Source organism: Tamandua tetradactyla, chromosome 19, assembly GCF_023851605.1.
Source record: "Tamandua tetradactyla isolate mTamTet1 chromosome 19, mTamTet1.pri, whole genome shotgun sequence".
Lineage (NCBI taxonomy): Eukaryota > Metazoa > Chordata > Mammalia > Pilosa > Myrmecophagidae > Tamandua > Tamandua tetradactyla.
In genome coordinates, this window is record NC_135345.1 from 26,706,718 (window position 1) to 26,733,395 (window position 26,678).

The following is a 26,678-nucleotide window of genomic DNA, read 5'->3' on the forward strand; positions in this document are numbered from 1 at the left end:
CTAATTTGTTGTTCCCCCAAATATCCACTGGATTCCTCTTCCCCTCCTGTAGGTTTGTCAGATGCCACCCTCTGTGAGGCCTTCCCTGACCGTTGTGGTGTACTTTTAGTACCACACCGTGCTCCTCTTTTTCAGTTGCATGTATTGCCTTCTGACATAGCGTATTTAAACTTTCTCCACTAGAATGTAGTGCTTGGTATGTACTAGGTGCTCAATAAGTATTTGCTGAATGAAGTGTTGCAACAACATCACTTTTTGAATGATCTGTCCTTTTCTCCCTGATTTGAAATGCAACTTTTACCAGTATATGTTATACATAAAGGTTTTATGGGTAAGAATTCATATTCATCTGACATGTTTTGAACATAATGTTACCTGAATGTGATGTTCATTAGTCTTGAGGTGGTTGTTGCATTGTATGTCACATAGTCCAGTGAAGAACATATTATTACCCTATTTTACCTAAATGTAACCAAGTTCATCTGCTAGTTGGTGGGAGAGGTAGAATTCAAACTCATGTTTCTGAATTCCAGTTCCACTGCTAATTTATAGTATGAAACATCTTTCAGTGATTATGCAATCTAGTGTAATAATGCTGCTGGGCATCCCCTTTCACCCCTTTAGCCACCTGCCAACACGGGATTGGCTGAGCTCACTATCGTCAGGAGTCTCTTTAGTCCAGTAAGAGTATAGCTCTGAGGAAGGAAGGTGAACTTATCAGGGAATGGATTTATGTTGGATTTTTGTCTCTGTTTTTCAGTGTAGAATTTTGGAAGAAAGTTGTGCTGAAAGAACACAGTTTGGTGTTCATGAAACATTCTATTCACCACTATCTAATTTGATCATACTCCTCCCTTTTTTTTTTCAGCATAAATGATAAGTCCTTGATATAGGTGTTGTTTAACATTTTCATGTCAAGGAGCTTAAAACATTATTCTAATGCCATATAAATGAAAGGTGTTACTATTAAGAATGACTGAAGATTCTCCTGGTTTTGGTATGTAGGTACCATTTATCTTTTTATTTAACTGGAGTAATGTTTTTTAAATGTAAAATTTCTATAAATGTCATTTTGAAGTCTTTGCTGTCAAATTTTGTTGTTTTCTTAACTAAAACAGCAGCTGTGGATGTGGCTTAAAAACTGATGAGCATCTACAATGATGAGCCTTCATAGAACAATGAAAGGCTGCTTATAAATTGTAGCCCCAGTTGGCAATGAATTCTTAGTTATTGAATCCCTGAGGGGGAATGTTTTTTGAGGGGGGATGGGGTGAGTTAGGCTGTTAAAAGCTGAGAGAGTGTTTATTTTTCTTTGCAATCCTTGGAGCAGTCAGTTTTGCTATTGCTGCTCTTTCCTTCTTATGACTGAAGGGATTTGAAATATTTTTTCTGCTTCATTGTTTGATTCTTTTCTCTAAACTTTTTATGTAGATATGTGTAAATACAAATTATAATTTAAATATTTTGGGGGGCATTTTTTTTTATCAGATATTTTTGTCTCAGCCACTAGTGTATGTTATAGCCTTTCTAGGTACTCTACAGAATTAGGTAGCTATAAATATTGGATTTGAAGAGCTATTTTCTATCTGGTATAGTTAGTTCATGCATGTAAATAGTATTAGGCACAATGCCTATATCCATTTTTATTTTAAAGCAGCATAGTTTTCATGTGTCATTAGCAGCTGCAAATAGTTAATGTTAATTATTGAAAAGTAATTTTATTCTGTTAGAGATATAATAGACCACTCCAGGAGCTCAGCTACAAAAAAAACATAAGAATACTGAGGTAATCCTGTCAAAACAGCTGGAAGATAAATTTCTGAAATTAAGAGAATTCTAGAAAATGTTTATTGAAAAAAGAGAAAAAAGAAAGAGTAGGTGGAATAGCAATAGTTGAAAGAAATAAGGATGCCTGACAAAAATCTGCACATGTGGAATTATGGTCAGTATTTCTGAAGGCATTAAGGTATATATTTGCAAATTTCTCATCAATTATATATATTTATGCCTAATTGTGTCCTATTCTTTTTATTTTTTAAGCTCATAGTTTAACTGTTGGGTTTTGTTCACTGTTCTGTCGTGCCCCGTTCTTTTTAAAGGCAGTACTTAACATGCTTCCTGATTATTAATATTGAGTACTGAAAATGTTTCAGAAGTTAGAAGTTGAATGCGCTGTTGATAAAATTAGTTGTTTTGTTAAACTTAGTGTTATTCTTTCCTAGTGGTTAGTAGAATTTGAACTTTGACAGTAATATCTGTTTTCTGATTATATGAGACATTTTCAGGAGGGTTTTTGTGCATGTTAAAAAAATAATTTTCTTTTGTGAATTGTAGTGATTATCCACAGTCACTTAGATATAAAAGCATTCCAGTGAATTGCTTCTGATTCATAGCAAATTTCAGCAGAGCAGATGTAGAATACGAGTGGAATAATTAACAAAAAAAAATTAGAGGTTTAGAGATCTCTTTGTGTAACATTTGATTTTAATTTCTTGTCCAGTTCTTATGAATAATTAAAGTTTTGAGGCAGTTAACTTTCTTTTCTTCTCTTGGGATTTCACAGTTGTCAGAATGGCTCTAATCCCTGGGGAAGCAGAAATAATATTTCCATCAAACATATAGAACTTTCCTAGAACTGGTGCCTAACAGTGCCTACTGAAACTCATATTTGTGTTGGATGATTTCCTAACTACACCAACTCAATATATTTTGGAAAGATCACACCTTGTAGCAGAATATATTGTAGATATTGAAGTGACTTCAGTTAGTATACTGGAGAACTTTCCAAAAATTAGAAGTAGATGTAGTTCTTATGCTCCTGGGGAAGAGAAGTTACTTCCAGGAGGGGAATGATTAGTTGTGCCAGGTGCTCCAGAAGACAGGTGGGATAAATCCAAATGCTCATCAGATTTAGAATTTTAAAGGTCTTGGCAATACAGATGAAGTGAACGGGTGGAACCATATTTTGGCTTCTGGTGGAGTTGAAGAGTTGGAGATGAGGAGGTGGAGACAACTTTTTCAGGAGGTAGTTCTTTCTATAGTGACTCTAAATGTGGGGACTGGAAGTGGAGTCGTAGATGTTGAGATGGGTAGAATAGACTTGACCTGTTTAAATGTGTTTTGGAAGGAATGCACAAAGAGGGAAGGGATAAAACTTAAATTGAAATCTATTGGTGGTTTTCTCATGACATTGGACTGCTTCTAGTGTATTAATGGGAAGTCCTGCATTAAAACAGGTTTTATTGGGCTGTCGGGGAGGCACAGATTCAGATTATGACTTTGATTCTCTTAATATGTACCATCTCGTTTTAATCAGGAAAAGCATTCTTTCTGTGTTGTTTTTCTTTTGGGAAAAAAAAAGATTGTTATTCTTTGATGCTGTCATACTTTTGGTTCAGTTCTTCTAGGGATTAATTGAGGTGATGGATTTAGTTAATTCCTGTGAAGCAAAAGGGTGCTTATCTTTGGAATCTTTACGCATATATTGCAAGCCACAAAGCTGTGTGGCATGTGCTGAAGTCTTTTACTAAGCTCCAAGTCTGTAAACTTTTGTTTGTTCACCCTTGCTAATGAAGCGTTGACATGTACTGCAGCATATGTGGTTATGTATTCATAAATTAGAATGAAATGTTGTTTTGATACACACTGTACAGAAATTTAAATGGTTAAAATGTGATAAAGGTGAGGTAAACAGTTGTAAAGATGATTTTAATTGCGAATGGTACAAAACCCTTTTTGTGAGAACAATGTTTGAATATACATCATTTAAAAATGATCATGGTGAAGAATATGCACCTATGTGATGATTTTGTGAGTCATTGATTTTACATCATGGATTGTATGTGTGTGAAGATTTGTCAATAAAAATACTAAAAAAAAAATTATTGGCAAATGCATGGTGATAGAATCAGTCAAAGGGCTGGTTCCAGGTTCATTTTATTTTGTCATAAATCAAGTGATTGTCATAGCTGAAAAGCCATTGTTAAGCATCATACTTACCTTAAATGTTTTTAATTTTGCAGAAATATATGCTAGATAGCATAGTGTAAGATACTGCTTGTCTTGTCATCACAGGAAAAGTAATCAATTATAAATTTATTTTTTTAATTGGAGGAATGAATAACTCAGGTTTCACAATGCTTGTAAGGGCTTGTCCATGAAATAGACAGCAATCCTCTGTGTGATACAAGGAATTTTCATAATTATTTCCTACCCTAATGTGTGTTGTTTTAATAAAATTAACCATGTCTATGATATGTTAGTACTTTGTGCACTTCTGTCTTTAGTTCCTTAGCTTGCCAGTCAAAGGTGAAATGAATAAATTTCTGGTGTGGTGGAATTTTAATATGTTTACTACAGAAATCTTGTTTTATTTCAGTTAAAGAAACCACTTGGTAACGTGTGCTCTCACTGTTTTTTCACAAAATGCTTTTATTAGAGAATTCAAAAATGCCTCCTCCATGAAGCTGGAGACTTTACCTGTTTCACTTAGTGCTCTATCCCTCACACTTAGAAGCATGCCTGTCCCATATAAAGCACTTAATAAATATTTAAGTGTAGAATGAATTTACAGTTGAGAAGATATCTTTTACTGTAGATATTTGCTTTGAAATCTGTGTATTTCATTAAGAAAGAAGCTGGCAAAGATTATATAAACTGAGGCATATTAGAAAACCAGCTTCATGGCAAATCTCTTACACTAGGTATTTTTTATTTTTATTTAAAAATTTTTTTAATCAATTTTTAAATTAAAAAATGTATTACAAGAAAGAAACACAAATATTCCCAACATGATCATTCCGTTCTACATTTATGATCAGCAATTCACAATATAATCACATAGTTGCATATTCATCATCATGATCATTTCTTAGAACATTTGCATCAATTCAGAAAAAGAAATGAAAGACAACAGAAAAATAAAACGAAAACAGTGAAAAAAAAATTATACGTACCGTACCCCTTACCCCTCCCTTTGATTGATCACTAGCATTTCAAACTAAATTTATTTTAACATTTGTTCCCCCTGTTATTTATTTTTATTCCATAAGTTCTCCTCGTCTGTTGACAAGGTAGATAAAAGGAGCATCAGACACAAGGCTTTCATAATGACAGTCACATTGTGAAAGCTCTATCATTATACAGTCATCATCAAGAAACATGGCTACTGGAACACAGCTCTACATTTTCAGGCAGTTCCCTCCAGCCTCTCTGTTACATCTTGAATAACAAGGTGATATCTACTAAATGCATAAGAATAACCTCCAGGATAACCTCTCGACTCTGTTTGGAATCTCTCAGCCATTGACACTTAATCTCATTTCACTCTTCCCCCTTTTGGTTGAGAAGGTTTTCTCAATCCCTTGATGCTGGCTCTCAGCTTATTCTAGGAGTTTTCTCAATCCCTTGATGTTGAGTCTCAGCTCATTCTATGATTTCTGTCCCACTTTGCCAGGAAGGTCCACACCCCTGTGAGTTATGTCCCACGTGGACAGGGGGAGGGTGGTGAGTTGGCTTGTTGTGTTGACTGGAGAGAGAGGCCACATCTGAGCAACAAAAGAGGTTCTCTAGGGGGTAAATCTTAGGCTTAGTTTTAAGTAGACTTGACCTATCCTTTGTGGGATTAAGTTTCATATGAATAAACCCCAAGACTGGGGGCTCAGCCTATAGCTTTGGTTGTCCGCACTGCTTGTGAGAATATCAAGAATTCAACTTGGAGAGGTTGAATTTTCCCCCACTCTCACCATTCCCCGAAGGGGACTTTGCAAATACTTTTCCACTCACTGATCACATCACTGTGGGATTCATTGGGGGATCACTCTGGAGAAAACAACAAAATCTCATATCCTACTCAAGGTTCCATGTACTTATTTTGTTCAACCAAGCTATCTATGTAAGTTATATTAGGAAATGCACTAGTCAGGATATAAATTTTGTACCAAATAAACATTTTTTGCTTTCGACTCGCATATAAGTTGAAAATTTTAAGTATTAATTACCATCTGTTTTCAGCACCCTGCAGTAATGACATTCCTTTGTTCTTCCTCATGCAAAAACATTTTTTGAATTTGTACATTTAGTCACTATCATTGTACACTCTAGGCGTTCCTAGATTATACCATCTCAATCTTTATCTATCTTTCTTTCTGATTTCATGTATGCCCCCAGCCCTCCTCCCTCTATCATTCTCACATTCAGCTTCATTCAGTGCTTTAACATATTTGTATTACAGTTAAGTAGTATTGTGCTGTCCATTTCTGAGTTTTTATATTCAGTCGTGTTGCACAGTCTGTATCCCTTCAGCTCCTATTACCCAATATCTTACCCGATTTCTATCTCCTGATGGTCTCTGTTACCAACAAAATATTCCAAGTTCATTCACTAATGTCAGGTCATATTAGTGAGACCATACAGTATTTGTCCTTTTGTTTTTTGGCTAATCTCACTCAGCATAATGTCCTTAAGGTCCATCCATGTTGTTATATGCTTCATAACTCTATTCTGTCTTAAACAGCTGCATAATATACCATCATATGTATATACCACAGTTTGTTTAGCCACCCGTCTGTTGATGGACATTTTGGCTGTTTCCGTCTTTTTGCAATTGTAAATAGTGCTGCTGTAACCATTGGTGTGCAAATGTCCATTTGTGTCCTTGTCCTCATGTCCCTTGAGTAGAGACAGCATATAGATGGGTCTTGTTTTTTAATCCATTCTGCCAGTCTACGTCTTTTGATTGGGGAGTTTAATCCATTAACATTTAGTGTTATTACTGTATGCGTAGGCTTCTACGATTTTGCCTTTTGGATTTTATATGTCATATCTAACTTTCCTTCTTTTTACCTTTACTCATAGTCTTCCTTTCTACACTCTTCTCTACACCTCTCTTCTGTCTTTTCATATCTGTCTCTAGTGCTCCCTTTAGTATTTCTTGCAGAGCTGGTCTCTTGGTCACAAATTCTCTCAGTGAATTTTTGTCTGAAAATGTTTTAATTTCTCCCTCATTTTTGAAGGACAATTTTGCTGGATATAGAAGTCTTGGTTGGCAGTTTTTCTCTTTTAATAATTTAAATATATCCTCCCACTGTCTTCTCACCTCCATGGTTTCTGCTGAGAAATCTACGCATAGTCTTATTGGGCTTCCCTTGTATGTACTGGATTGCTTTTCTCTTGCTGCTTTCAAGATTCTCTCTTTCTCTTTGACCTCTGATGTTCTGATTAGTAAGTGTCTTGGAGTACATCTATTTGGATCTATTCTCTTTGGGGTACGCTACACTTCTTGGATCTGTAATTTTAAGTCTTTCATAAGAGTTGGGAAATTTTCAGTGATAATTTCCTCCATTAGTTTTTCTCCTCCTTTTCCCTTGTCTTCTCCTTCTGGGACACCCACAACATGTATATTCGTGCGCTTAATGTTGTTATTCAATTCCCTGAGTCCCTGCTGATATTTTTCCTTTTTTTCCCCTATATTGTCTTTTTCTTGTTGGATTTCAGATGTTCCATCCTCCAGTTCACTAATCCTATCCTCTGCCTTTCGAAATCTACCATTGTAGGTTTCCATTGTTTTTTTCATCTCTTCTCTTCTCCTGTGCCTTTCATTCCCATAAGTTCTGTGATTTGTTTTTTCAGATTTTTGATTTCTTTTTTTCGTTCATTCCTTGCCTTCTTTATATCCTCCCTCAATTCACTGATTGGGTTTTTGATGAGGTTTTCCATGTCTGTTCATATTCTGAATTAATTGTTTCAGCTCATGTATCTCATTTGAATTGTTGGTTTGTTCCTCTGATTGGGCCTTATCTTCAATTTTCCTAGTGTGATTTGTTATTTTTTGCTGGTGTCTAGGCATTTAATTACCTTAATTAGTTTATTCTGGAGATTGTTTTCACTTCTTTTACCTGAGGTTTTCTTGCTGGATTAATTTGTTGTCTGTTTGTTCTTTGACATTCAGTTCAGCTTTTTCTGGATCTCAACAGGTTTTATTTAACAGAGGAAAATTTTTCAGTTTTTGTTTTCTTTATTTGTATGGTGCCCTTTCACCCCCTAACCTTTAGGAGGGTCTATGTAGGTATTATAGACCCCAGCTGGATTTCCCCAGACCAGACTGGACTCCTGTCAAGAGGATAGAGTCACCTGGGTCAGTTTTCCCTGAAGGTGAGACCCAGCAGGTTGGAAGACTTTCCAGTGAAGTCTCTGGGCTCTGTTTTTCTTATCCTGCCTGGTATGTGGTGCTTGTTTGCCTGCAGGTCTCACCAGCCTAAGATGATGCGGTGCCTTTAAGTTTGGCAGACTCTCCCTGCTGGGGGCGTGGTGGAGACAGAGGAGAGGTTGTAGGCTGGTTTTAATGGCTTCAAATTACCAAGCCCTGGTGTCTGAATTCCTTGAAGGAGGAATTCCATCTGAGTTGGGCTTCACCCCTCCCCTGGGTAAGGCACAGGCTCCAGACAAGCCTTCAGACGAGCTTGTTTCTGCCTAGGCCTGGGGCAGTTGCAGCCTGAGAAGTCCTGCCACTGTGTCCAAACGCAGTCAAATCTCTGTAGAAACACAGCCACAAAAACCTGTTTCCTCTTTTTTTCTTTTTTCTTTTTCCATCAGCCCTGCCCCCTTGGCACCGGGGCAAAAATAAGCGACCTCTGCTTTGACCAGGTTCAGCTGAGCTGGGGGCCTATTTTTAGTAGTCAGGATTTGTGAATTAATTCCACAATTGGTGTTTGGTTGTGCTCAGCCCCTGCTGCTGGTAAAGTCTCTTTCCTTTCCCCTCTGGAAAGCAGCCTGTGGGGGAGGGCCGCCGGCTGCCATGCCTTGGGGAGAATTCATGGTTCTGGGGGTGCTCGCAGCTGGTCCAGCAGGTCCAGACTGGGGTACGCTGTGTGTCTGTTCACTGATGTGGCCCCAGGAGCTGTTCTGTACTGTTTCTGGTTATTTAGTAGTTGTTCTGGAGGACGAACTAAAACGTGCATATTGCTAAGCTGCCATCTTGAAAACTATGCTAGATAATTTGTAAAATGTCCTCTGATATTCAGCAGTGTCTTCTATTTGTATTTGTACAGTGATTTGCGGATAGGAATATATTTTGGTTTGTGTCCAGATTTACTGAGTTATATTTCATCTTTTCAGTTACAACAGGAAGAACAAGTCTTTCCCTAATGGTATGTGGCTTCTTGTTTTTATATAAAAAAACTCAATAGAGGCACCTACACTGTAGCCAAATTAAGTGAAATTGCCAAAGTACTTAATTAACTTTCATGACTTGAAGCCTTGCTGGAGAGAAAAAACTGTGACATGATGTGACATGTATTTTGGGTCCTTAATTTTTGAGAAACTTACTGATTCTGATGGCTTAATACTGCCACATACTTTTATTTCGGGGCACAGTTTACATTTAGGTTCATATTATTGTTGATAGCAGGTGTAATTTTCCATATTTTAAATAACTATCTTAGTTGTTTCTGTCTTTTGCCATCTTGCAATTGATTATTCCATGATTGGGTTTACTTGGTAATGAGTGAATAGTAGGAGGAGAAGGTGGCCCCTTTTGTTATTTGTTCATTGCTTGAATTACTGGTATTAGCTTCCATTCCTGTATTGTTGCAGAAATCATCTTAAAGCCCTCAGCTTTTTCTGCATGTTCATTCATTAACCAGGTAATTATATAAATCTACTTAACCAGGCACACATGTTATGATATGTAGACTAGCATTAAGCCAGTGTGAGGGGACCACTGTCACCACCTTCATGTTATGGAACATCTGCTCTTCCTTCAGTTTATGGTCATCCAACATGTAGACTAACTGAGCCCTAGTTGGGTATTCAAATATTTTCAAACATTCATATTATTTTCCAAGCACTGGGATTCAGGCATAAACAAAGAGCAACATCTCTCCTGCAAAAACCTCAGCACTTGTGGAGGTTTTTTTTTTTTCTAAATTTTTATGTTTAGTTGGTGAGGCAGCCAAGAAGCTAATGAGTAAATTTCTGAAGGTAAAAGCTTTAGAAGAAAAAGTTGATAGTAGGATAGGAAGTGTTAGGAAGAGGTTGCAGCTTTAAACAAAGTGATTATGGAAGGTCTCACCAAAAAGGTAACATTTGAGTAAAGGACCTTGAGATGAGTACATGCATACCTTCTGCAAGGTGGGAACCACAAATATTAAAATCATGAGGTGGAGTGTGCCTGGATTAGGTAGGGTGTGTGAGGTAAAGAAAGAAGGCAAAGGTAATTCCACAGGTTTTGGCCTTGCCTTAAGAATGGTAATTATGGGATTGCTGTCATTGGATATAGGAAACAGGTTTTGGGTATGAGATCGTGAAGATGAGGATGTATGTAAGGGGGTGGTATGCTTTTTTGGCTTCTGGGTTTTGTGTGGTAATAAATTAAAAAAAAAATTTCAAGCTAGCCAACTCTTTTTTTTAACTCTTTGTATACTATAACATATATACAAAGCAAAGCAAAGAAAAAAGCAATAGTTTTTCAAAGCACTCTTCCACAAGACAGATCCTGGTGTTTGTCATGGGCCACCACACTATCATCTCAGATTTTTTCTTCTAGCTACTCCGGAACGTTAGAGACTAAAAGGAATAGATATTTTTTTTTGTCATCGGTTTTTTTTCTTTTTTTTGTGAAAAATAACATATGTACAAAAAAGCAATACATTTCAAAGCACACCATAATTAGTTGTACAACAGAACTTATAGTTTGGCATCGGCCACAACTCCACAATTTTAGGCTTTTACCTCTAGCTGTTCTAAGATCCTGGAGACCAAAAGAAATATCAGTACAATGACTCAGCAAACATACTTGTTTATTAATCCCCACCTTCCCTGTACAACTTCACCACCACCTTTGATCCTTCTCCCACTCTTCTGGGGCATTTGGGCTATGTCCATTCTAATTTTTCATGTTGGAAGGGCTGTCAATAATAAGGGGTAGAGTGAAGCAACTAGCCGATGTTCTGGAGAGCCTGGCCCTGCTAAATTCCAGGACCCATCTGGTCCAGGGACCCATCTGGAGGCTGCGCAGACAACTCTTTGTAAGAAACGTGTTATGACTAGCTGTTTCATTCCGAGGTGATTGTATTTAGGGAAGATTAATTTATTTGTCCCCAAGCCTAATATAATTATGAAGAAAGTGAACTTTCCTGGAGTAAACGAGACATTATTTGTTTCTTTCTTACATTGAAAAAATTTTGTTGTGGTTAACATATATATAGCATAAAATTTGCCATTTTAACCATTTTTTAAGTTTACAATTTAGTAGCATTATTTTTACTATGCTAAAATAATATCATGGGTTACTGTCACTGTCATCCGTTATCCAGTCTTTTCCATCACCCCAAAAAGAAATTGTACCTATTAAGTAATAACTCCTCTGACCCCTGGTGACCTCTAAGCTGCTTTCTATTCTATGAATCTGCTCATCTAGATATTTCATATACGTGGAATTATACAATATTTGCCTTTTTGTTTCTGGCTTATTTCATATAACACGATGTTTTCAAGGTTCATTCATATTGTTGCATGTATCAGAACTTCATTTTTTTTTTTTTTATGGCAGAAGAGTTTTCTGTTGTATGAGCTATATATATTACTTGAAAAAATTTTGCTTTATTCTATTACTAAGCGTAACGTTTTTCTACCTTGTTTATTTAAACAGGAAATGTGGTAGTGTTGTGCAAATTAGTATATAGCTCTGACACATGAGGAACATTGGTAAGTACTGAAGATATTTACAGTACAAAAGTAGCTAAATATCTTCAGTATTTATCTTGTGTCAGACTATATACTAATGCTCTATGTTATGAACAGTTAATGCAGATCAACAGTATCAATCAAAATGTTTGCTTTATATGGCTTTTTAAAAAAATTTTGTTTATTAAACATACTAGCATACAAACACATTCTTACCATATGATCATTCCATTCTACATATATAATGAGTAACTCACAATATCATCACATAGTTGCATATGCATCATCATGATCATTTCTTAGACATTTACTTCATTCAGAAAAAGAAATAAAAAGAAAATAGAAAAATATTCATACATACCATATCCCTTACCCCCCTTCCTTTCATTGATCACTAGCATTTCAATCTACTAAATTTATTTTAACGTTTGTTTCCCCTATTTATTTACTTTTAATCCATATGTTTTACTCATCTGTCGATAAGGTAGGTAAAAGGAGCATCAGACACAAGGTTTTCACAATCACACAGTCACATTGCGAAAGCTGTATCATTATACAGTCATCTTCAAGAAACATGGCTACTGGAACACAGCTCTGCATTTTCAGGCAGTTCTCTCCAGCCTCTCCTTTACACCTTAACTAAAAAGGTGATATCTATGTTATGCATAAGAATAACCTCCAGGATAACCTCTCAACTCTATTTGGAATTTCTCAGCCATTGATACTTTATTTGGTCTCATTTCTGATTTCCCTCTTTTTGTTGAGAAGATTTTCTCAATCCCTTGATGATGAATCTCAGCTCATTCTAGGATTTCTGTCCCACATTGCCAGGAAGGTCCACACCCCTGGGAGTCATATCCCATGTAGACAGGGGGAGGACAGTGAGTTTGCTTGTCGTATTGGCTGTGAGAGGGAGGCCCACGTGGCCTGTTTTTTTATATAAGCTGTGTTCATCTTTCTATACAATTCCCTGTTTGATAGCACGTTTGTATACTTGGAAATATATGCATATTTTGCCTGTATATATTACTTTCATTTATACAGAAAGTAATTTATACAAGTTACTCAGTAGGGTCATTCCCATAATTTCAACTTCTCCAGTTCTCCTTAAGAACTAAAAGGTGCTAAGAGCTGGCTTTTGTGTGTATGCGTTTTCTCTCATACCTGCTTTGGAACCAGAATGAGTAGACATGGACCTTTTCACATATAAATTATTTTAAAACAGCAATTGTTTCTATTCTATTATCTTTGTCCTAATTTTGGCATTTTAACACACATCATTTTCCCTGTGGAATTGTATTTAAAAAGAAGCATACAGAAAAAATTATCCATGGCATTCTAGTATATCCTGTCCGTATACACATATGTACTAAAGGTACATAGTAATTATTTTGTTGAATGCATATGGGCCCCTACTGTAGCACCATAAATATCTTGGCAAACCTCGAGTTCTGCAAAATTGTGCACTCAAGGTAACAAAGCTTATGCGAAAAAGAGGGTTGGAGCAGAATACTCAGAATCCATGGAACTCTGATATTTATTACTAACTGAAAACAACAACAATCCCAATAAAAAAAGAGTACTATTTTTACCTTGTTGTATTACAGTTCATCCTTTGGAGTTTTAAACTTGGAACTTCTTGCTTCTTCTTCTAGTTGCAGGTCCTGGAAGGGCAGTTTACTTCTAAGAGACTATTTTCATTAAAATTAAAAATGTAATCCAGTGTAATGGGTTTTCATCATCTATTGTTTTAATACAGGAGAAAATCTTTTCTGCAGTTTAATCTATATTGGCATCTTTGTCAAATACGGTAACCTAATGGAAAGCTTAGCAATTCTATAAGCCACTAAGTAAGTCACTAAGTACAAAAAAAAGTAATTTTGTACATTTTTCATCCTTTTTCCCTCCTTTAACTGTGAAAAGCTTGTTGTTCCCAGTTGGCTTCAAAGTGTAATATGCTAGGAAAAATTGTGTGTGAACTAACTTTAATTTCTTTTATACCAGTATCATTCATTTCCTTATTATATTAGTTGCATATGAAAAAATTCACAGTAAGGAAACTTTCAGTGTAGCAGAACAGACTTTATTTTTGCTTAGTTTTGATTTCATTTGTTGGCACATGCGTCGAGTGGCAGGTGACTTGGCTTTAGAAATGAAGAAGACCAGGCTTTGAATTCTGGCTGACACTTAAATGTCACTTTCTATATGTTGCTTGACTTATGTCTCAGTATTCTCTTCTAGAACATAGGATTAATCGTTGAACCGACGCCATTGAGTTGGTAGTAAATAAATGAGATAATACGCTTAAAGTACTTAGACTATTCCAGTTACATACTGAGTTTAGTAATAAATGTTAGTTCTTATAAGCAGTTCCATTTATTAATTTATACTATTATTCAAAACATGACAATATATACCACCATGGAATGTTTTCAGTAAGTTAAATGTTTTAAAATTATCTTTACTTTTTAAAAACAAAGATGTATGTTTTATTGTCAAATACCAAATCACAAGGAAAATGTATTGAAAATATAGTAAATGAGAAATTCGTATTTTCATTTTTGGCAACGATTTTATGCAGTAACCTGGTCAACTGATATAATTGTATTTAGGCTCTTGTGATGTAAAAGAGAAACAGATTTTCTTCTTAGAATTCAAGAGAGATGGGCTGTTTTCTATTTAGACCCATTAAAAGTTTTTTTTTTTTTTACTTTTGCCTGTGACATGTTAGAGTTTTGAGGTTTATTTTCTCTTCCAAGGCAATTATCTTCCATTTAACCAAATAAATTGAAATAGGACACCATTTAAAATGTTATTATTGATCCTTCTTTTTTACTTTGATATTGCCTATTGACTTTTTTTCCAGAGTTGAACACATCCCATCTGTGAACTTGTCTCGTGTCATGCACTGAATTGTTTTCAACAAATTCTAACCAAGAGACATTTCTTAAAAACCTGTTACAGGCAGGAACTTTGACCATCTTAAGTTATACAGTGGGTTGAGATTTTCTCGTCCTTGGTAGTTTGTGCTTTAGTGAGACCTAGGAACACTCACAGCTAACTATAATGTAAAAACACATGGGTCCCCGTAAGAGACATTTCAAGAGGAATATCTAGGTATAGAAGAGGGAAAGATTAATTTTGACTGGGATGTCAGTGCAGGCTTTATGGAAGATTTCTTGTCATTCTGAACTTTGTAATTGATGAGCTTCAGTGATATCAGAGACCTGGAAGCGAGGACAGGATGGGAGATTGGGCTCTGTCCACTGTCCCTCCTGCCAGTCAGGATGTGATTCTTTTTAGAGATGAGTTGTTCAAAAACCATGAACAGTGTTTGTAAGTCTTCCTTTAAATGGAAGAAAACAGAGTCAATAGAAAGTGAAACCTGAGTAGTGGCCCACCAGAATGTGACTTTTCCCCAGTTCTCCTGGAGTGTGTCACTGAAAGCTGTGAGTACTCTCACCAGGGGGTCTGAAGCCAATCTGAAGCAGGCTGAGATAGACTGCATTGGCATCTGCTCTTTTTAAAAAACGTCTGTAATATAGAAATAAATGGATTTATTTAGCCATCTCATTTGCCATCCAACTAGATGCTTTTCTCTTTTATGAACAATATATTTGTGTACATGTGTATTTAAAAAATTATTTATTTTGTATTGATATATTATTATATATTCATATACCATGTAATCATCAAAGTTGTACATGTGTATTTTTGTAGGTCAGATGCTTAATAGGTGGAATTTCTCATTAGAAGGGATATGTACGTTTATATTTTTGTTAGATGCTGCTAAAACATTCTCCAACAGCGCATGTTAACTTCCACCCATTTTTATAGCAGTATATGAGAGGCGATGAATAAATTTCAACAGAAGTTTAAAGGAAGGGAATTCTACACAGATAGAAAAATGTGAGTGAAAGCATGGACACAGGAGGTTCTGGGGTATGGTAAGGAAAAAGTGAGTCAAGAGTATGTGTAGAGTGTTGGAAGCAAGAGGAATTTTTAGATGAATTCAAAAAGATAGGTTCGACCAGATAGCAAAGTATTTTTTTTATTGTGGTTGTTCTAGTTTGCTAGCTGCCGGAATGCAACACACCAGAGACGGATCGGCTTTTAATAAAAAGGGATTTATTTTGTTAGTTCTTCAGAGGAAAGGCAGCTAACTTTCCACTGAGGTTCTTTCTTACATGGAAGGCACAGGATGGTCTCTGCTGGTCTTCTCTCCAGGTCCCTGGGTTCCACCAACTTTCCCCGCGGTGACTTCTTTCTGCATCTCCAAAAGCCTGGGTTGAGCTGCAAGTGCTGAGATGAGTAATGCGGAGCTGCTTAGGCTGTGCTACGTTGTGTTCTCTCATTTAAGCACCAGCCAATTAAGTCAAATGTCACTCATTGCAACAGACAGGCCTCCTAAGCCAACTGCAGATGTAATTAGCAACAGATGAGGTTCGTGTACCATTGGCTTATGTCTGCAGCAACAAGACTAGGTATGTTCGCCTGGCCAAGTTGACAACTGAATCTAACTAACACAGTGGTGCTCAGAACTTTAGACTTGAATAGACTGTGGGAGCCTTTTGAAAGTTTTACACAGAAGTTTTATTTCAATAAGTGGCTAGCAACAATTATGAAGGCCGGATTTCTGAGGATGAGAGATTGGTTATGAGACTTTTACAAACTTAGCATGCTATCAAGAGGATCTAAATGAGAGCAGTGGCATTAGAAGTAAAAGACAGGCATCAGCCTCAAACAACATTACAAAGTTAAATCAACCTATGCAGACTTAGTTACTAAAGATGGAAAAGGGGGAAAAAAGCTCAAGATGTTGAGGCTGAATGTTGTGCCTATTTGAATGGATAGATGGTAGCATTTTCAAAAATAGCAAAAATAGAATGAGAAGAAATAGGTTTGGAGTAAGACAAAAGAAAATTTAGAAAAGTTTCCTAAATATAAGGATGAAGAAGAAAAAACCCCGTATTTACTGTTGACTTGTTTCCATTATGCATATTTGTTTTTAAATTATGGAAATTTGTTTGGCTTTTTTCATGTAGCATAATATTTTCAGTTGATTATATCCAAAATTGAACTCCTGATACCCTCAAAATCTTGTCCTGAAGCCTTCAAGTTGCAACTTTGTCCTTTGGGTTGCTTAAGCTAGAAACTTTGAAGTCACCATTGCTCTTTTTCTTTTTCTTGAACTCCACATGTAGTATATCAAATTTCATTCGTTTTGTCTTAAAAATATATCCAAGATCTCATCACCTCTGAACATTTCTGTTGCTTCCATCTTGGCCTAAACCATCATCTTTAATCTGCATTGTTGCCTCTTGACTAGTCTTCCTGCTTCTTCCCTTGAGCCACATTGTTTTTCTCAACACAGCAACCAGAATCATCCTCATCTTCCTCTGCTCAAAATTTAGAATAGAAACTCAGGACCTACACAGTCTGTGGCATTCCAAATTGCATGCACATATTTAACCTCTCATCAGCTGCTGCTCTCCTACTGTCTCTAGCCACATTAGTGTCCTCACTGTACTTGAAAACATGCTTCTATCTCAGTGCCCTAGGACCTGCTGTTGTTTTTTTTCTGCGTGGAATTCCTTCACCACTTACTTCAGGTTTTTACTTAAATATCATCTTGGTGAGGATTTATTTAAAATTGCCCTCCATCACTTGTCTTCCCTATCCTTTCCTCCTCTATGTTTCTCTATATCATTTACAACCTTCTGACATTTTACTTGTAAAGTTAGCTCCAGGAAGCTATGGGTTTCTATCTGATGTATATACTCACATATTTCCAATGCTTAAAATAAAGCTTACACATTATAGGTGATTAAATATCTATTGAACAATTGAATTTGGTGAGAGAGAGAATACTGGAACACATGAAGTAGAGCCACAGATTCGATCATCATCGACATAACTATTATAAACACGAATGTGGATGTTGTTTTCAAACCAAAACATAACTCTTTCCTAAACATTAAATTAAAAAAATCAGGAATATATTTTATTTTTATTTTAGAATTGCAGCATTAGCAGTAACTGTTTACTAAATTGTACCTTCAAATTCAGTAAATGTTTATACCTACTGTGGCATGCAATATTTTTAAATGCTTTCATTTACATTATTTGATTTAGACAGGATTATTGAAGTTCTGTTCTGATATTATCTACAGAGATTTTCTTATTTATCAGAAGTTACATGAGTCTCTAACCTTTGTGAACTGACTCCAACTCCAGAACTAGATCAGCACATTCTTTCTTTTTTATTGTTGTAACATACAACATAGAATTTGCTATTTTAACCATTTTTAAGTGCAGTATTATATGGTATTAATTACATTTACCATGTTGCAATATCATCATCACCTTCCTTTACCAAAACTATTTCATCATCCAAACCAGAAATTCTGTTCCCATTAAGTAGTAAATTCTTCTTCCTTTTCTCTGAGCCCCTGGGACCCAGTAATCTACTTTTTGTTTCTATGAATTTGCTTATTATAGATATTTCACATAAATGGAATCAAACTATATTTGTCCTTTTGTGTGTGGCTTATTTCACTTGGCATAATGTTTTCAAGGTTCATTCATGTTGTAACAGGAATCAGAACTCCTTTCCTTTTTTATGGCTGAATAATATTCCATTGTATGTATACAACATTTTGCTTATCCATTAATCTATTGATAGACACTTGTGTTGGTTCCACCTTTTGGCTATTTTTAATAAAGTTACTATGAACATTGGTGTACAAGTATCTGTTTGAGTCATGACTTTCATTTTTGGGGGTTTGTATACCTTGGAGTGGAATTGCTGGTAATTCCACTTAATTGTATGGTAATTATATGTTTAACTTTTGAGGAACTGCCAAACTTTTTCACAGCTGTTGCATCATTTTCCATTCCTACCAGCAATACATGGAAGTTCCGATTTCTCCACATCTTCTCCAACACTTGGTTGTTGTTTTTTTACTCTTTGTATGTATATATAATTATAATTAGAGTGGCTATTTCATTGTGGTTTTGATTTGTTTTTCCCTGATGGCTGATGGATGTTGAGCATTATTTTAGTTCACTAAAACTACGGAAATGTAACATACCAAAAATGTGCTAGCTTTTAACAATGAAGGTTTATTAGTCTGCAAATTTACAGTTCTGAGGCTGCGAAAATTCAAGGCATCATCAACACAAGACCTTCCTGAATCCAGGCTGCTAGTCTATGACTTAGACTTGCTAGTCCCAGGACTCCTCTGTTTCATGGCAAGGCACATGGCAGTTTACTGGTCTCTCCCTTCTTTTCCGGGTTTCTTTTCTTCCAGCCTCTGGCCTCAGTAGTTTCTTTTCTGTTTCTTTGGCTTTCTCTCTCAGCTTCTGTGTGTATCATTCTTTCTCAGCTTTTCTTTCTATTTCATCATCTTATTAAGGGCTCCAGTAAGAGAATTAAGACCCACCTGGGGCATATCCCAACTAAAATAACTTAATCAAAAGGTCCTACCCACAATACGTCTATACCCATGTGATCTCCTAGGGTCCAAAAAGCTTCAAACTCAGGTGGTTATTGACCATTTGTATATCTTCTATGAAGAAATGCATTCAAGTCCTTTGCTCATTTTTAGTTGGATTGTTTGTCTTTTTGTTGTTGGATTGTAGGAACTTTTGAATATATCTTTTGGATATTAAATCCTTAATCAGATATGATTTCCAAATATTTTTTCCCATTCTGTAAGTTCTGTTTTCACTATCTTGAAAATGTCCCTTGCACAGAAGTTTTTAATTTTGATGAAGTCCAGGGATCTATTTTTGTTTCTCATGTTTTTGGTGTCGTATCTATGTATAATCTTCCAAATCACCAAAATTTACAATTTTTGTTTGTTGTTTTTTTTTCTTTAGCAACTAGGCTAAAGGAAAGAGAAAGGAGTAAAGAGAAACTCAATTATATGCATAAAAATTTTTCTAAATAATGCATAAAATGTTCTAAGAGATTAAAGCTAAATTTGATTGAGGCTTTTTTCCAGTATTTCTTGCTTAGTGCCCTCTCAAATTCTAAGAAGAGAAGAAGCTTCTATTGATTTGATTTACTTTCTTTAATAAATGTGTAATGGTGCTAATTTAATCATCACTATCAGTTTGTTAGTTGACTAACATGATGAAATGATGAATTTAAGAAATCGCTGTGACTACAGAGATTTCAATAGAAGGAGGGTCCATAGATGAGAGAATTTATTTCTGAACACTTAATTTGATTCTATCAGTCTGTGTGCCAGTACCTTATGCCAGTACCAAACTGTTTTGACCACTGTGGCTTTGTAGTGTGTTTCGTAGTCAGGTAGTGTGAGACCTCCCACTTTATACTTTGCATGATCTGACCCTTTTAATTTACTGACATTTGTTTTATGGCCCAGAATAAAGTTTTTATTGTTAAGTTTTCCTTATTCACTTGAAAAGAATGTTTATTCTTCTCTTGTTTGTAGTGTGTTGTATAACGATCAGTTTTTTAACATGGAAGATGATAGTGTTCAAATTTGTATTCTTAATGATTTTCTGTTTTGGTCTATCAGTTATTGGGATAGGTATGTTGAATTTTGGGGTTATATTTTTGGTTTGTTTCTTTTTTCACTTCTTCCAGTTCTTCATGCATTTTGAATATTTGTTATTAAGTGTATAAATATTAAAATATATACATATTACTAATAAAACAACATAAAAACATACAAACATTTTTGTGGACTTTTGTCTCCTTTTTATTTAAAATATTTTATTAGTAAAACAACATACGAAAACAAAAACATTCTTAACAAACATCCCATACATGGTATACAATCAATGGCTCACAGTATCATCACATAGTTCTGTATTCATCACCATGACCAATATTTTGAACATTTGCATTACTTCAGAAAAAGAAATAAAAAGGAAAAAAGAAAAAACTTATACATACCATACTCTTCACCCCTCCCTCTCATTGACCACTAGTATTTCTGTCTGCCCAGTTTATTTTAACCTTTGTTCCCCCTTTTGTTTGTTTATTTTTTATCCATATTTTTTTTACTCATCTGTCCATACCCTAGTTAAAAGGAGCATCAGACACAAGGTTTTCACAATTACACAGTCACATTGTAAAACTATATCATCATACAATCATTTTCAAGAAACAAGGTTGCTGGAACACAGCTCTACAGTTCAGGTACTTCGCTCCAGCTACTCCAATATACCATAAACTAAAAAGGGATATCTATGTAATGCTTAAGAATAACCACCGGGAAGCCTCTCAACTCTGAAATCTCTCAGCCACTGATGCTTCATTTTGTCACATTTCTCTCTTCCCCCTTTTGGTGAAGAAGGTTTTCTCAGTCCCTTGATGCCAGGTCTAGCTCATCATGGGATTTCTGTCCAATGTTGCTAAGAAGGTTTATATCCCTGGGAGTCATGTCCCATGTTCTAGGGAGAGAGCAGTGTTGGTTTAGAGAAGCCACATCTGAGCAACGAAAGAGGTTCTCTGGGTGCGAGGCCTAATTTTAGGTAGGCTTAGTCTATCCTTTCAGGAATAAGTTTCATAGGGGCGACCCCTAAGATCGAGGGCTCAGCCTATTGATTTTTTTTTTTTTTGCCTGGTGATATCAGGAATACTGATATCAGCCTATTGATTTTGATTTCGTTGTCCCCACTGCTTGTGAGAATGTCAGAAATTCTCCACATGGGGAAGCTGAATATTTCCTCCTTTCTCCCCATTCCCCCAAGAGGACTTTGCAAGTACTTCTTTTTCATTGTCCAAATCTCTCTGAGATTTATCGGGGCATCATACTAACCTGGACAAACCAACAAAATCTTATGCACTTTCAAGATTCCATGCACTAATGATGTTAACTAACCTGACCATGCACTTTAAACTGGGAAATGCACTACCTAAAATATAAATTTTGCACCAAATGAACATCTCTCCCTTTAGTCTTACCCAGAAGTTGAGGTTTTAAAATACGGACCATATCATCCTTTACCCAGTTTTTCTTCTTGATTAGTTTGTTCTTTCCTACACTGGTGGAATACTTTCCTAGATACAATGTTGCCACCATTATCAGCTTTCGGAAGTGACCTACATGTTAATCTGTATAGCCACAAGCTGCAACAAATTAATATCTCAGAAATATATGTATTTTTTTGACAGTAGACTTGAGAGGTTTTCATCCAGTGAATATATAGCCTTTGAAACAGAAAGTAGTTTCACTTTCTTCTCAGTACATCTCAATATATCTCAGCTTTTTAGCTATAGGTGGGAAACTTCGTCATCTTCTATTCCTTGTATATTAATCTTTACACAAGCTGTTCTGCATGCTTAGACTATAAAAGAACACTGTCGTCTTTCTTTCTTTGGAAGCCCCTTTTATGGCTTGCTTTTATGAAAAATTTCCTGATCAATCATCCTAAAATACTTTTAATTGCTTTATGGTAGTAATAGTATATGAGTATTTATTGATAAGTTTTCAGTTTTGCTTTCCTTGTGTAGCTTTCTTTCTGTAACTTGAGAGGAAAGCAATGTGTATACTTAATAGATTTAAAATGTGTGATGCATATGCTTCTTACCATATCATTTTTTTCTTCTCTCCTTTACCATACCATTGTAATAGTGATTTTTTGTTTTGTTTTTATGTTAGAAAGAGGGGGGAGGGGTAGGAAAGAAGAAAATCTGGTAACTTCCAAGGCAGTCCCATAGTGGCAGTAAAGCTTAATTATTAGCCACCTGTCTGTTTATCTATATACATGCTATTAGTAGAAGTAGGCTTTAGAAACTGGAGATCTTTTTAATTTAATAACTAACATGAAACTAAAATATTTCAGTAATATTAACACCAAAGAGCAAGCTTTGAAGGAACCCCTTCCTTGTCTGTATTATGCAGATGTATTGGTGATTTCCAGTTCTCATTCAACACAGTGTAGGATAGTTGGTCGTTCTCAAACTGACCTGTCTTCTGCTAGATGCTCAGACCTATTTTATAGCTTATTTTCATTCTTTGAAAAGAAAACTGAAGAAACAGTTGGGTCAAAGAAATTTATGGAATTTCTAAAGATCTCAGTAAAGTAAAGGCTATCATTCTGACCATGAAGTTTATACTCCTTCCCATTTGTACAACAGTTCACAGAAAATGGCAGGTTTGCCTTGTAGTAGCAGCAGCTGTTTGCTTTTTCTTAGTCATGGCAACAAATAAACACAGTGCACTAGTGGTTTAACATACCAACACTTAAGTCCTTATTTTTTGTTTTTGTTTTTTAAGTCATTGAAATTATGAGACTATCATTCAGATGGAAGCATTATAGTTCTTCGGAGCCATTATGATCTCAAAAGGAAAGGAGAATGATAAAGATACACTGGCTGAGGTGTTTTGAGGTGCATCGAAGTGTTCCAAACTGTGGCTTACCATAACATGTTCTTGAAGTACCATGGCGTGGATTAAAAGGTATGCTTTAGAAATCTCCAGTGACTCAAGGTCGTAGCTGGAATGAATGCCCATGATTCTCTATTTAATTATTGCATATTTTAACGTATTTTAGTATTTAGATAATAGATGAGGTAATGCATTTATGGAAATAGTATTGTTTTATGTAAACTATATCACAGTCTTTTATTATTCAATCTCCCCCCCCCCGAGGTATGGTTATAGTAGGTACACTCAAGTAGCTATTTTCCTCTGGATTTTAATAGTAATGGACTATAACTTCTGTCACCGAATAGTTTAGGGATTATTCCTGTATTACTCTGTAATTATCTTTCTGATTTAAATCATCGACTGGTTTCTCTGCTTTTGTTTCACGGTAGCTTGAACAGGAAACAGTTGGACAAATTCTTCAGTTAAGGTATTAATATGACCAAACAAAGTTATTTGGGGGCATTTATGGTTTGTGTTTATTTTTGTTTTTTTGTTTTTATAAAGAATTTTCACTGAATGGAAATTTGTGATTCTTTATTAATTGTATGATTATCATTTGTTCATCAATGTATTTTTTGCAGTTGTTATTCTTGTGTTTGTGGTGTGTAGTACCGCTATTATTTGTCATTGCTAAAAATAGTAATTCTGGGCTTCTAAATAACCACTTAACCATCAAAAATTTTAAGGTTCTTATGTTCATAAGATTTTGAGTGATGTAGTAGTCAAAAGCATTTCTTAAGTATTGGAAACTTGGAAATTTTCAACTTTTATTCTTTGTATTTGCTACTAAATGTTTTCTTAAAGGTGGTAGTAGTGAAACAACCCCACCTGACTTCATTAATGTTACCTCAGGTTCAGAATTCTTTATTTTAAGGTAATGATGAAATATATGTTAGGGAGGAAATAGGTTAAATCATGGATAGATAAATTGAATAAAAATACACTGACAGCAGTCCATGATTTATCAGTTTGGCTAACTTAAGTAATGATCATTTTGGCATGTCAGCAGTTAAATTCTTTACAGAATTTAGTTATTAAACCTAAGACAAAACTGCTTTATATTAAATTCTAGTCCATGATGACAGAGATCCAATCAAGTTCCAGGGTAAATCCACTGCTTATTGACTAAGGCATTCATTCAGTTCATTCAGTCATTTCACATCCTATGGCACAGACTATATCCCCTTCAAAAGACATCTGGCATAATGGATTTGAGATTCCTTATTATTCCTTCTTCCTGTATTGTTTACAAAATACACTTCTCTATATTTGCAACTTCAGCTTTAAAATCTCTTTTTGTAGTAGCACTTGGGCCTCCCTTTGCTTGGTTTTAGCTCCATAGAATTTCCTTATTCACAGCCAGAGTTGGGAACTCCTGTTCTATTTGGAAGAATTTGTAGCTTAGTAGTTAAGAGTTTACATTCTGAGATCAACTGACTTGCGTTTCAAAAGTAACACTTTCTCTTTTATCTTGACAGGTGTGAGAATGACTGGGAGAAGGGGAATATATGCATATATGTATATATAGATTTGTGTATTAAAAATATTAAATACCCAATTGTACAAGTGTATTATGTAATAATGTAGCATTACAAACTACATATTATATATGTAATTATACATATGCATTTATTAGTTCAGGACTGAGCATGTAGAAAGCCAATATTAGATTGACATTGTGATGATTGTTAAATATCAGAAATCAGAACCTTGCCCCTCCCTTTTGTTTTCTTTTTTAATTTTTTGACCTTTTTCTCATCAAAGAAAAAAAATAGAGGTTGGTCACTAGAGATTGGTAATTTATCTAATTTATCTATGAACAGCTTATCCTGCAAGATTGATTTGTATGTTCTCTAAAGCTGTGTTTTTTAAATTGCAGGTGTCAACCCATTCTTTAGTAGGCAGAGAAATCAGTTTAGTGAGTTATGACCAGCATTAAAACATGATAGAATAGAAAATAAAATATCAGAGTCTATTGAATGTAGCAAAGAGTATTGTATTTTAAACATTTTGTTTCATTTTAAAAACACACAAAAAATATATACACATGCATATTAGGTCATTTTAGTTCCTATAAGTGTATGCCACCCATAGTCACAGATGTCCCTCAGAAGTAATGTTAGTTTTATGTTGCTTTGCCTTGCTGAGAAGTGACCAGGGTAAGTTCTAAAGACATACCACACTGTGTTAGTCAGAATTCTCTAGGAAAACAGAACCAACAGGAGTTGTCAGTAAATATGAGATTTTATAAAAGTGTCTCATGCAACTGTGGGGATTCATGAGTCCAAATTCTGTAGGGCAGACTGAGAGCTTACAGCTCTGATGGAGGTCTTTGATGAATCCCTAGGACAGGTTGGTTGGTTGAAGCGTAGAGAGAGATTCTGACTTCTCCTTTAAAGTCTTCAACTGATTAGATTAAACATCACTAATTGTGGAAGGCGCGCCCCTTGGCCAACTGCAAATGTAGTCAACCATGGATGCAATCAACATGCTGATGGTTTAATAAACCAGCCTATGATTTATTAATAAAACAGTCTTCTGGTTTTATTAACCAGCCACAAAATGTCCTTGCAGTAACAGTAAGGCCAGTGCTTGCTTAATCAGACAATAGGCACCATCACTTGGCTAAGTTGACACATGAACCTAACCGTAACACATAACACTCTGCATCGCCTTCAAATAGAAGACTAGTTAGGAGTGAAGAAGTAGAAGCAGCAACAGCTTTTGAGGGGTACTTTTAAGTGACACTAACCAAGGTTATTTTATCAAGTAGGGTGACCTAGTATACTGTCCCTTAGCATACATTATGGTGTTTATCAACTCCTAGATTAGTGGTGTTCAAACTGACAATATCAGCCCATCTGGATTCAATAAGTTGTCCCCTCCCCCCACTTTCTTTTTTAATTAAATAAAATGTTATGAACTTGTTACACCATATAGTTTTATGAAATTATTGTTTCAAGGGTATAGTTATGTATATGAGCTATATTGCAACATAAAATATATTTTTTACTGTGCATTGTCATACAAAAATGTTGGAAAACCACTGCCATAGGTATTTATAAAGACCTAAGTTCTATTGATAATCTATTGGGATAGTGAATGAAACTTAGTTTTATAAATCCATATTGCCAAACTGACCTCAGCCTCAAAAGCCTTCAGATAGGTACGACAGTTGTCGATCTTATTAACACTTATTTAGCTACGAAATCTTGTTTTTTGTTGTGCAACTATCTTATGAATGTGTTTTTTTTTCCTATTTCTTTGCTTTCATAAGTATTTGAAGGCTCATAGGTAAAAAAAATTTGCTGTTTTTCCTAGTTATGGAAGACTATTCTTATTTTGCATCAATGAAAGTTACCCAGGCAGTTGAATAGTACCAAACAAGAACCACAAAACAACTGATGATAGGTGCTAAACCCCACCCAGTCCTTTTCCATTCTTTATACGCTAGGACTTTTTCATGTAATAGGTAGTTCTTTAATTCAGAAGGTAAATATAAAGTTTAATGTTGCGAAGATAATTAAACCTAAATCATGTATTACAAGCAGTTCAGGTAGTCAAATGTTAGAGCTTCTGTTT

The 26,678-nt window shown here is 35.4% G+C and overlaps 1 protein-coding gene across 8 annotated transcripts in view; it reads left to right on the forward strand.

Annotated features, from left to right (window-relative positions):
• Positions 1-26,678, forward strand: part of RBPJ (recombination signal binding protein for immunoglobulin kappa J region) — a 312,323-nt gene that overhangs the window by 185,536 nt on the left and 100,109 nt on the right. For 3 of the 8 annotated variants that reach the window (XM_077136543.1, XM_077136542.1, XM_077136544.1), the window contains exon 2: positions 22,944-23,126. The exons of the other annotated variants lie outside the window; for them this stretch is intronic. In XM_077136543.1, coding sequence (XP_076992658.1) covers positions 23,110-23,126 — 17 coding nt within the window. In that variant the 5' untranslated portion in view covers positions 22,944-23,109. The remainder of the gene's footprint in view (positions 1-22,943; positions 23,127-26,678) is intronic. 8 annotated transcript variants of the gene reach the window in all.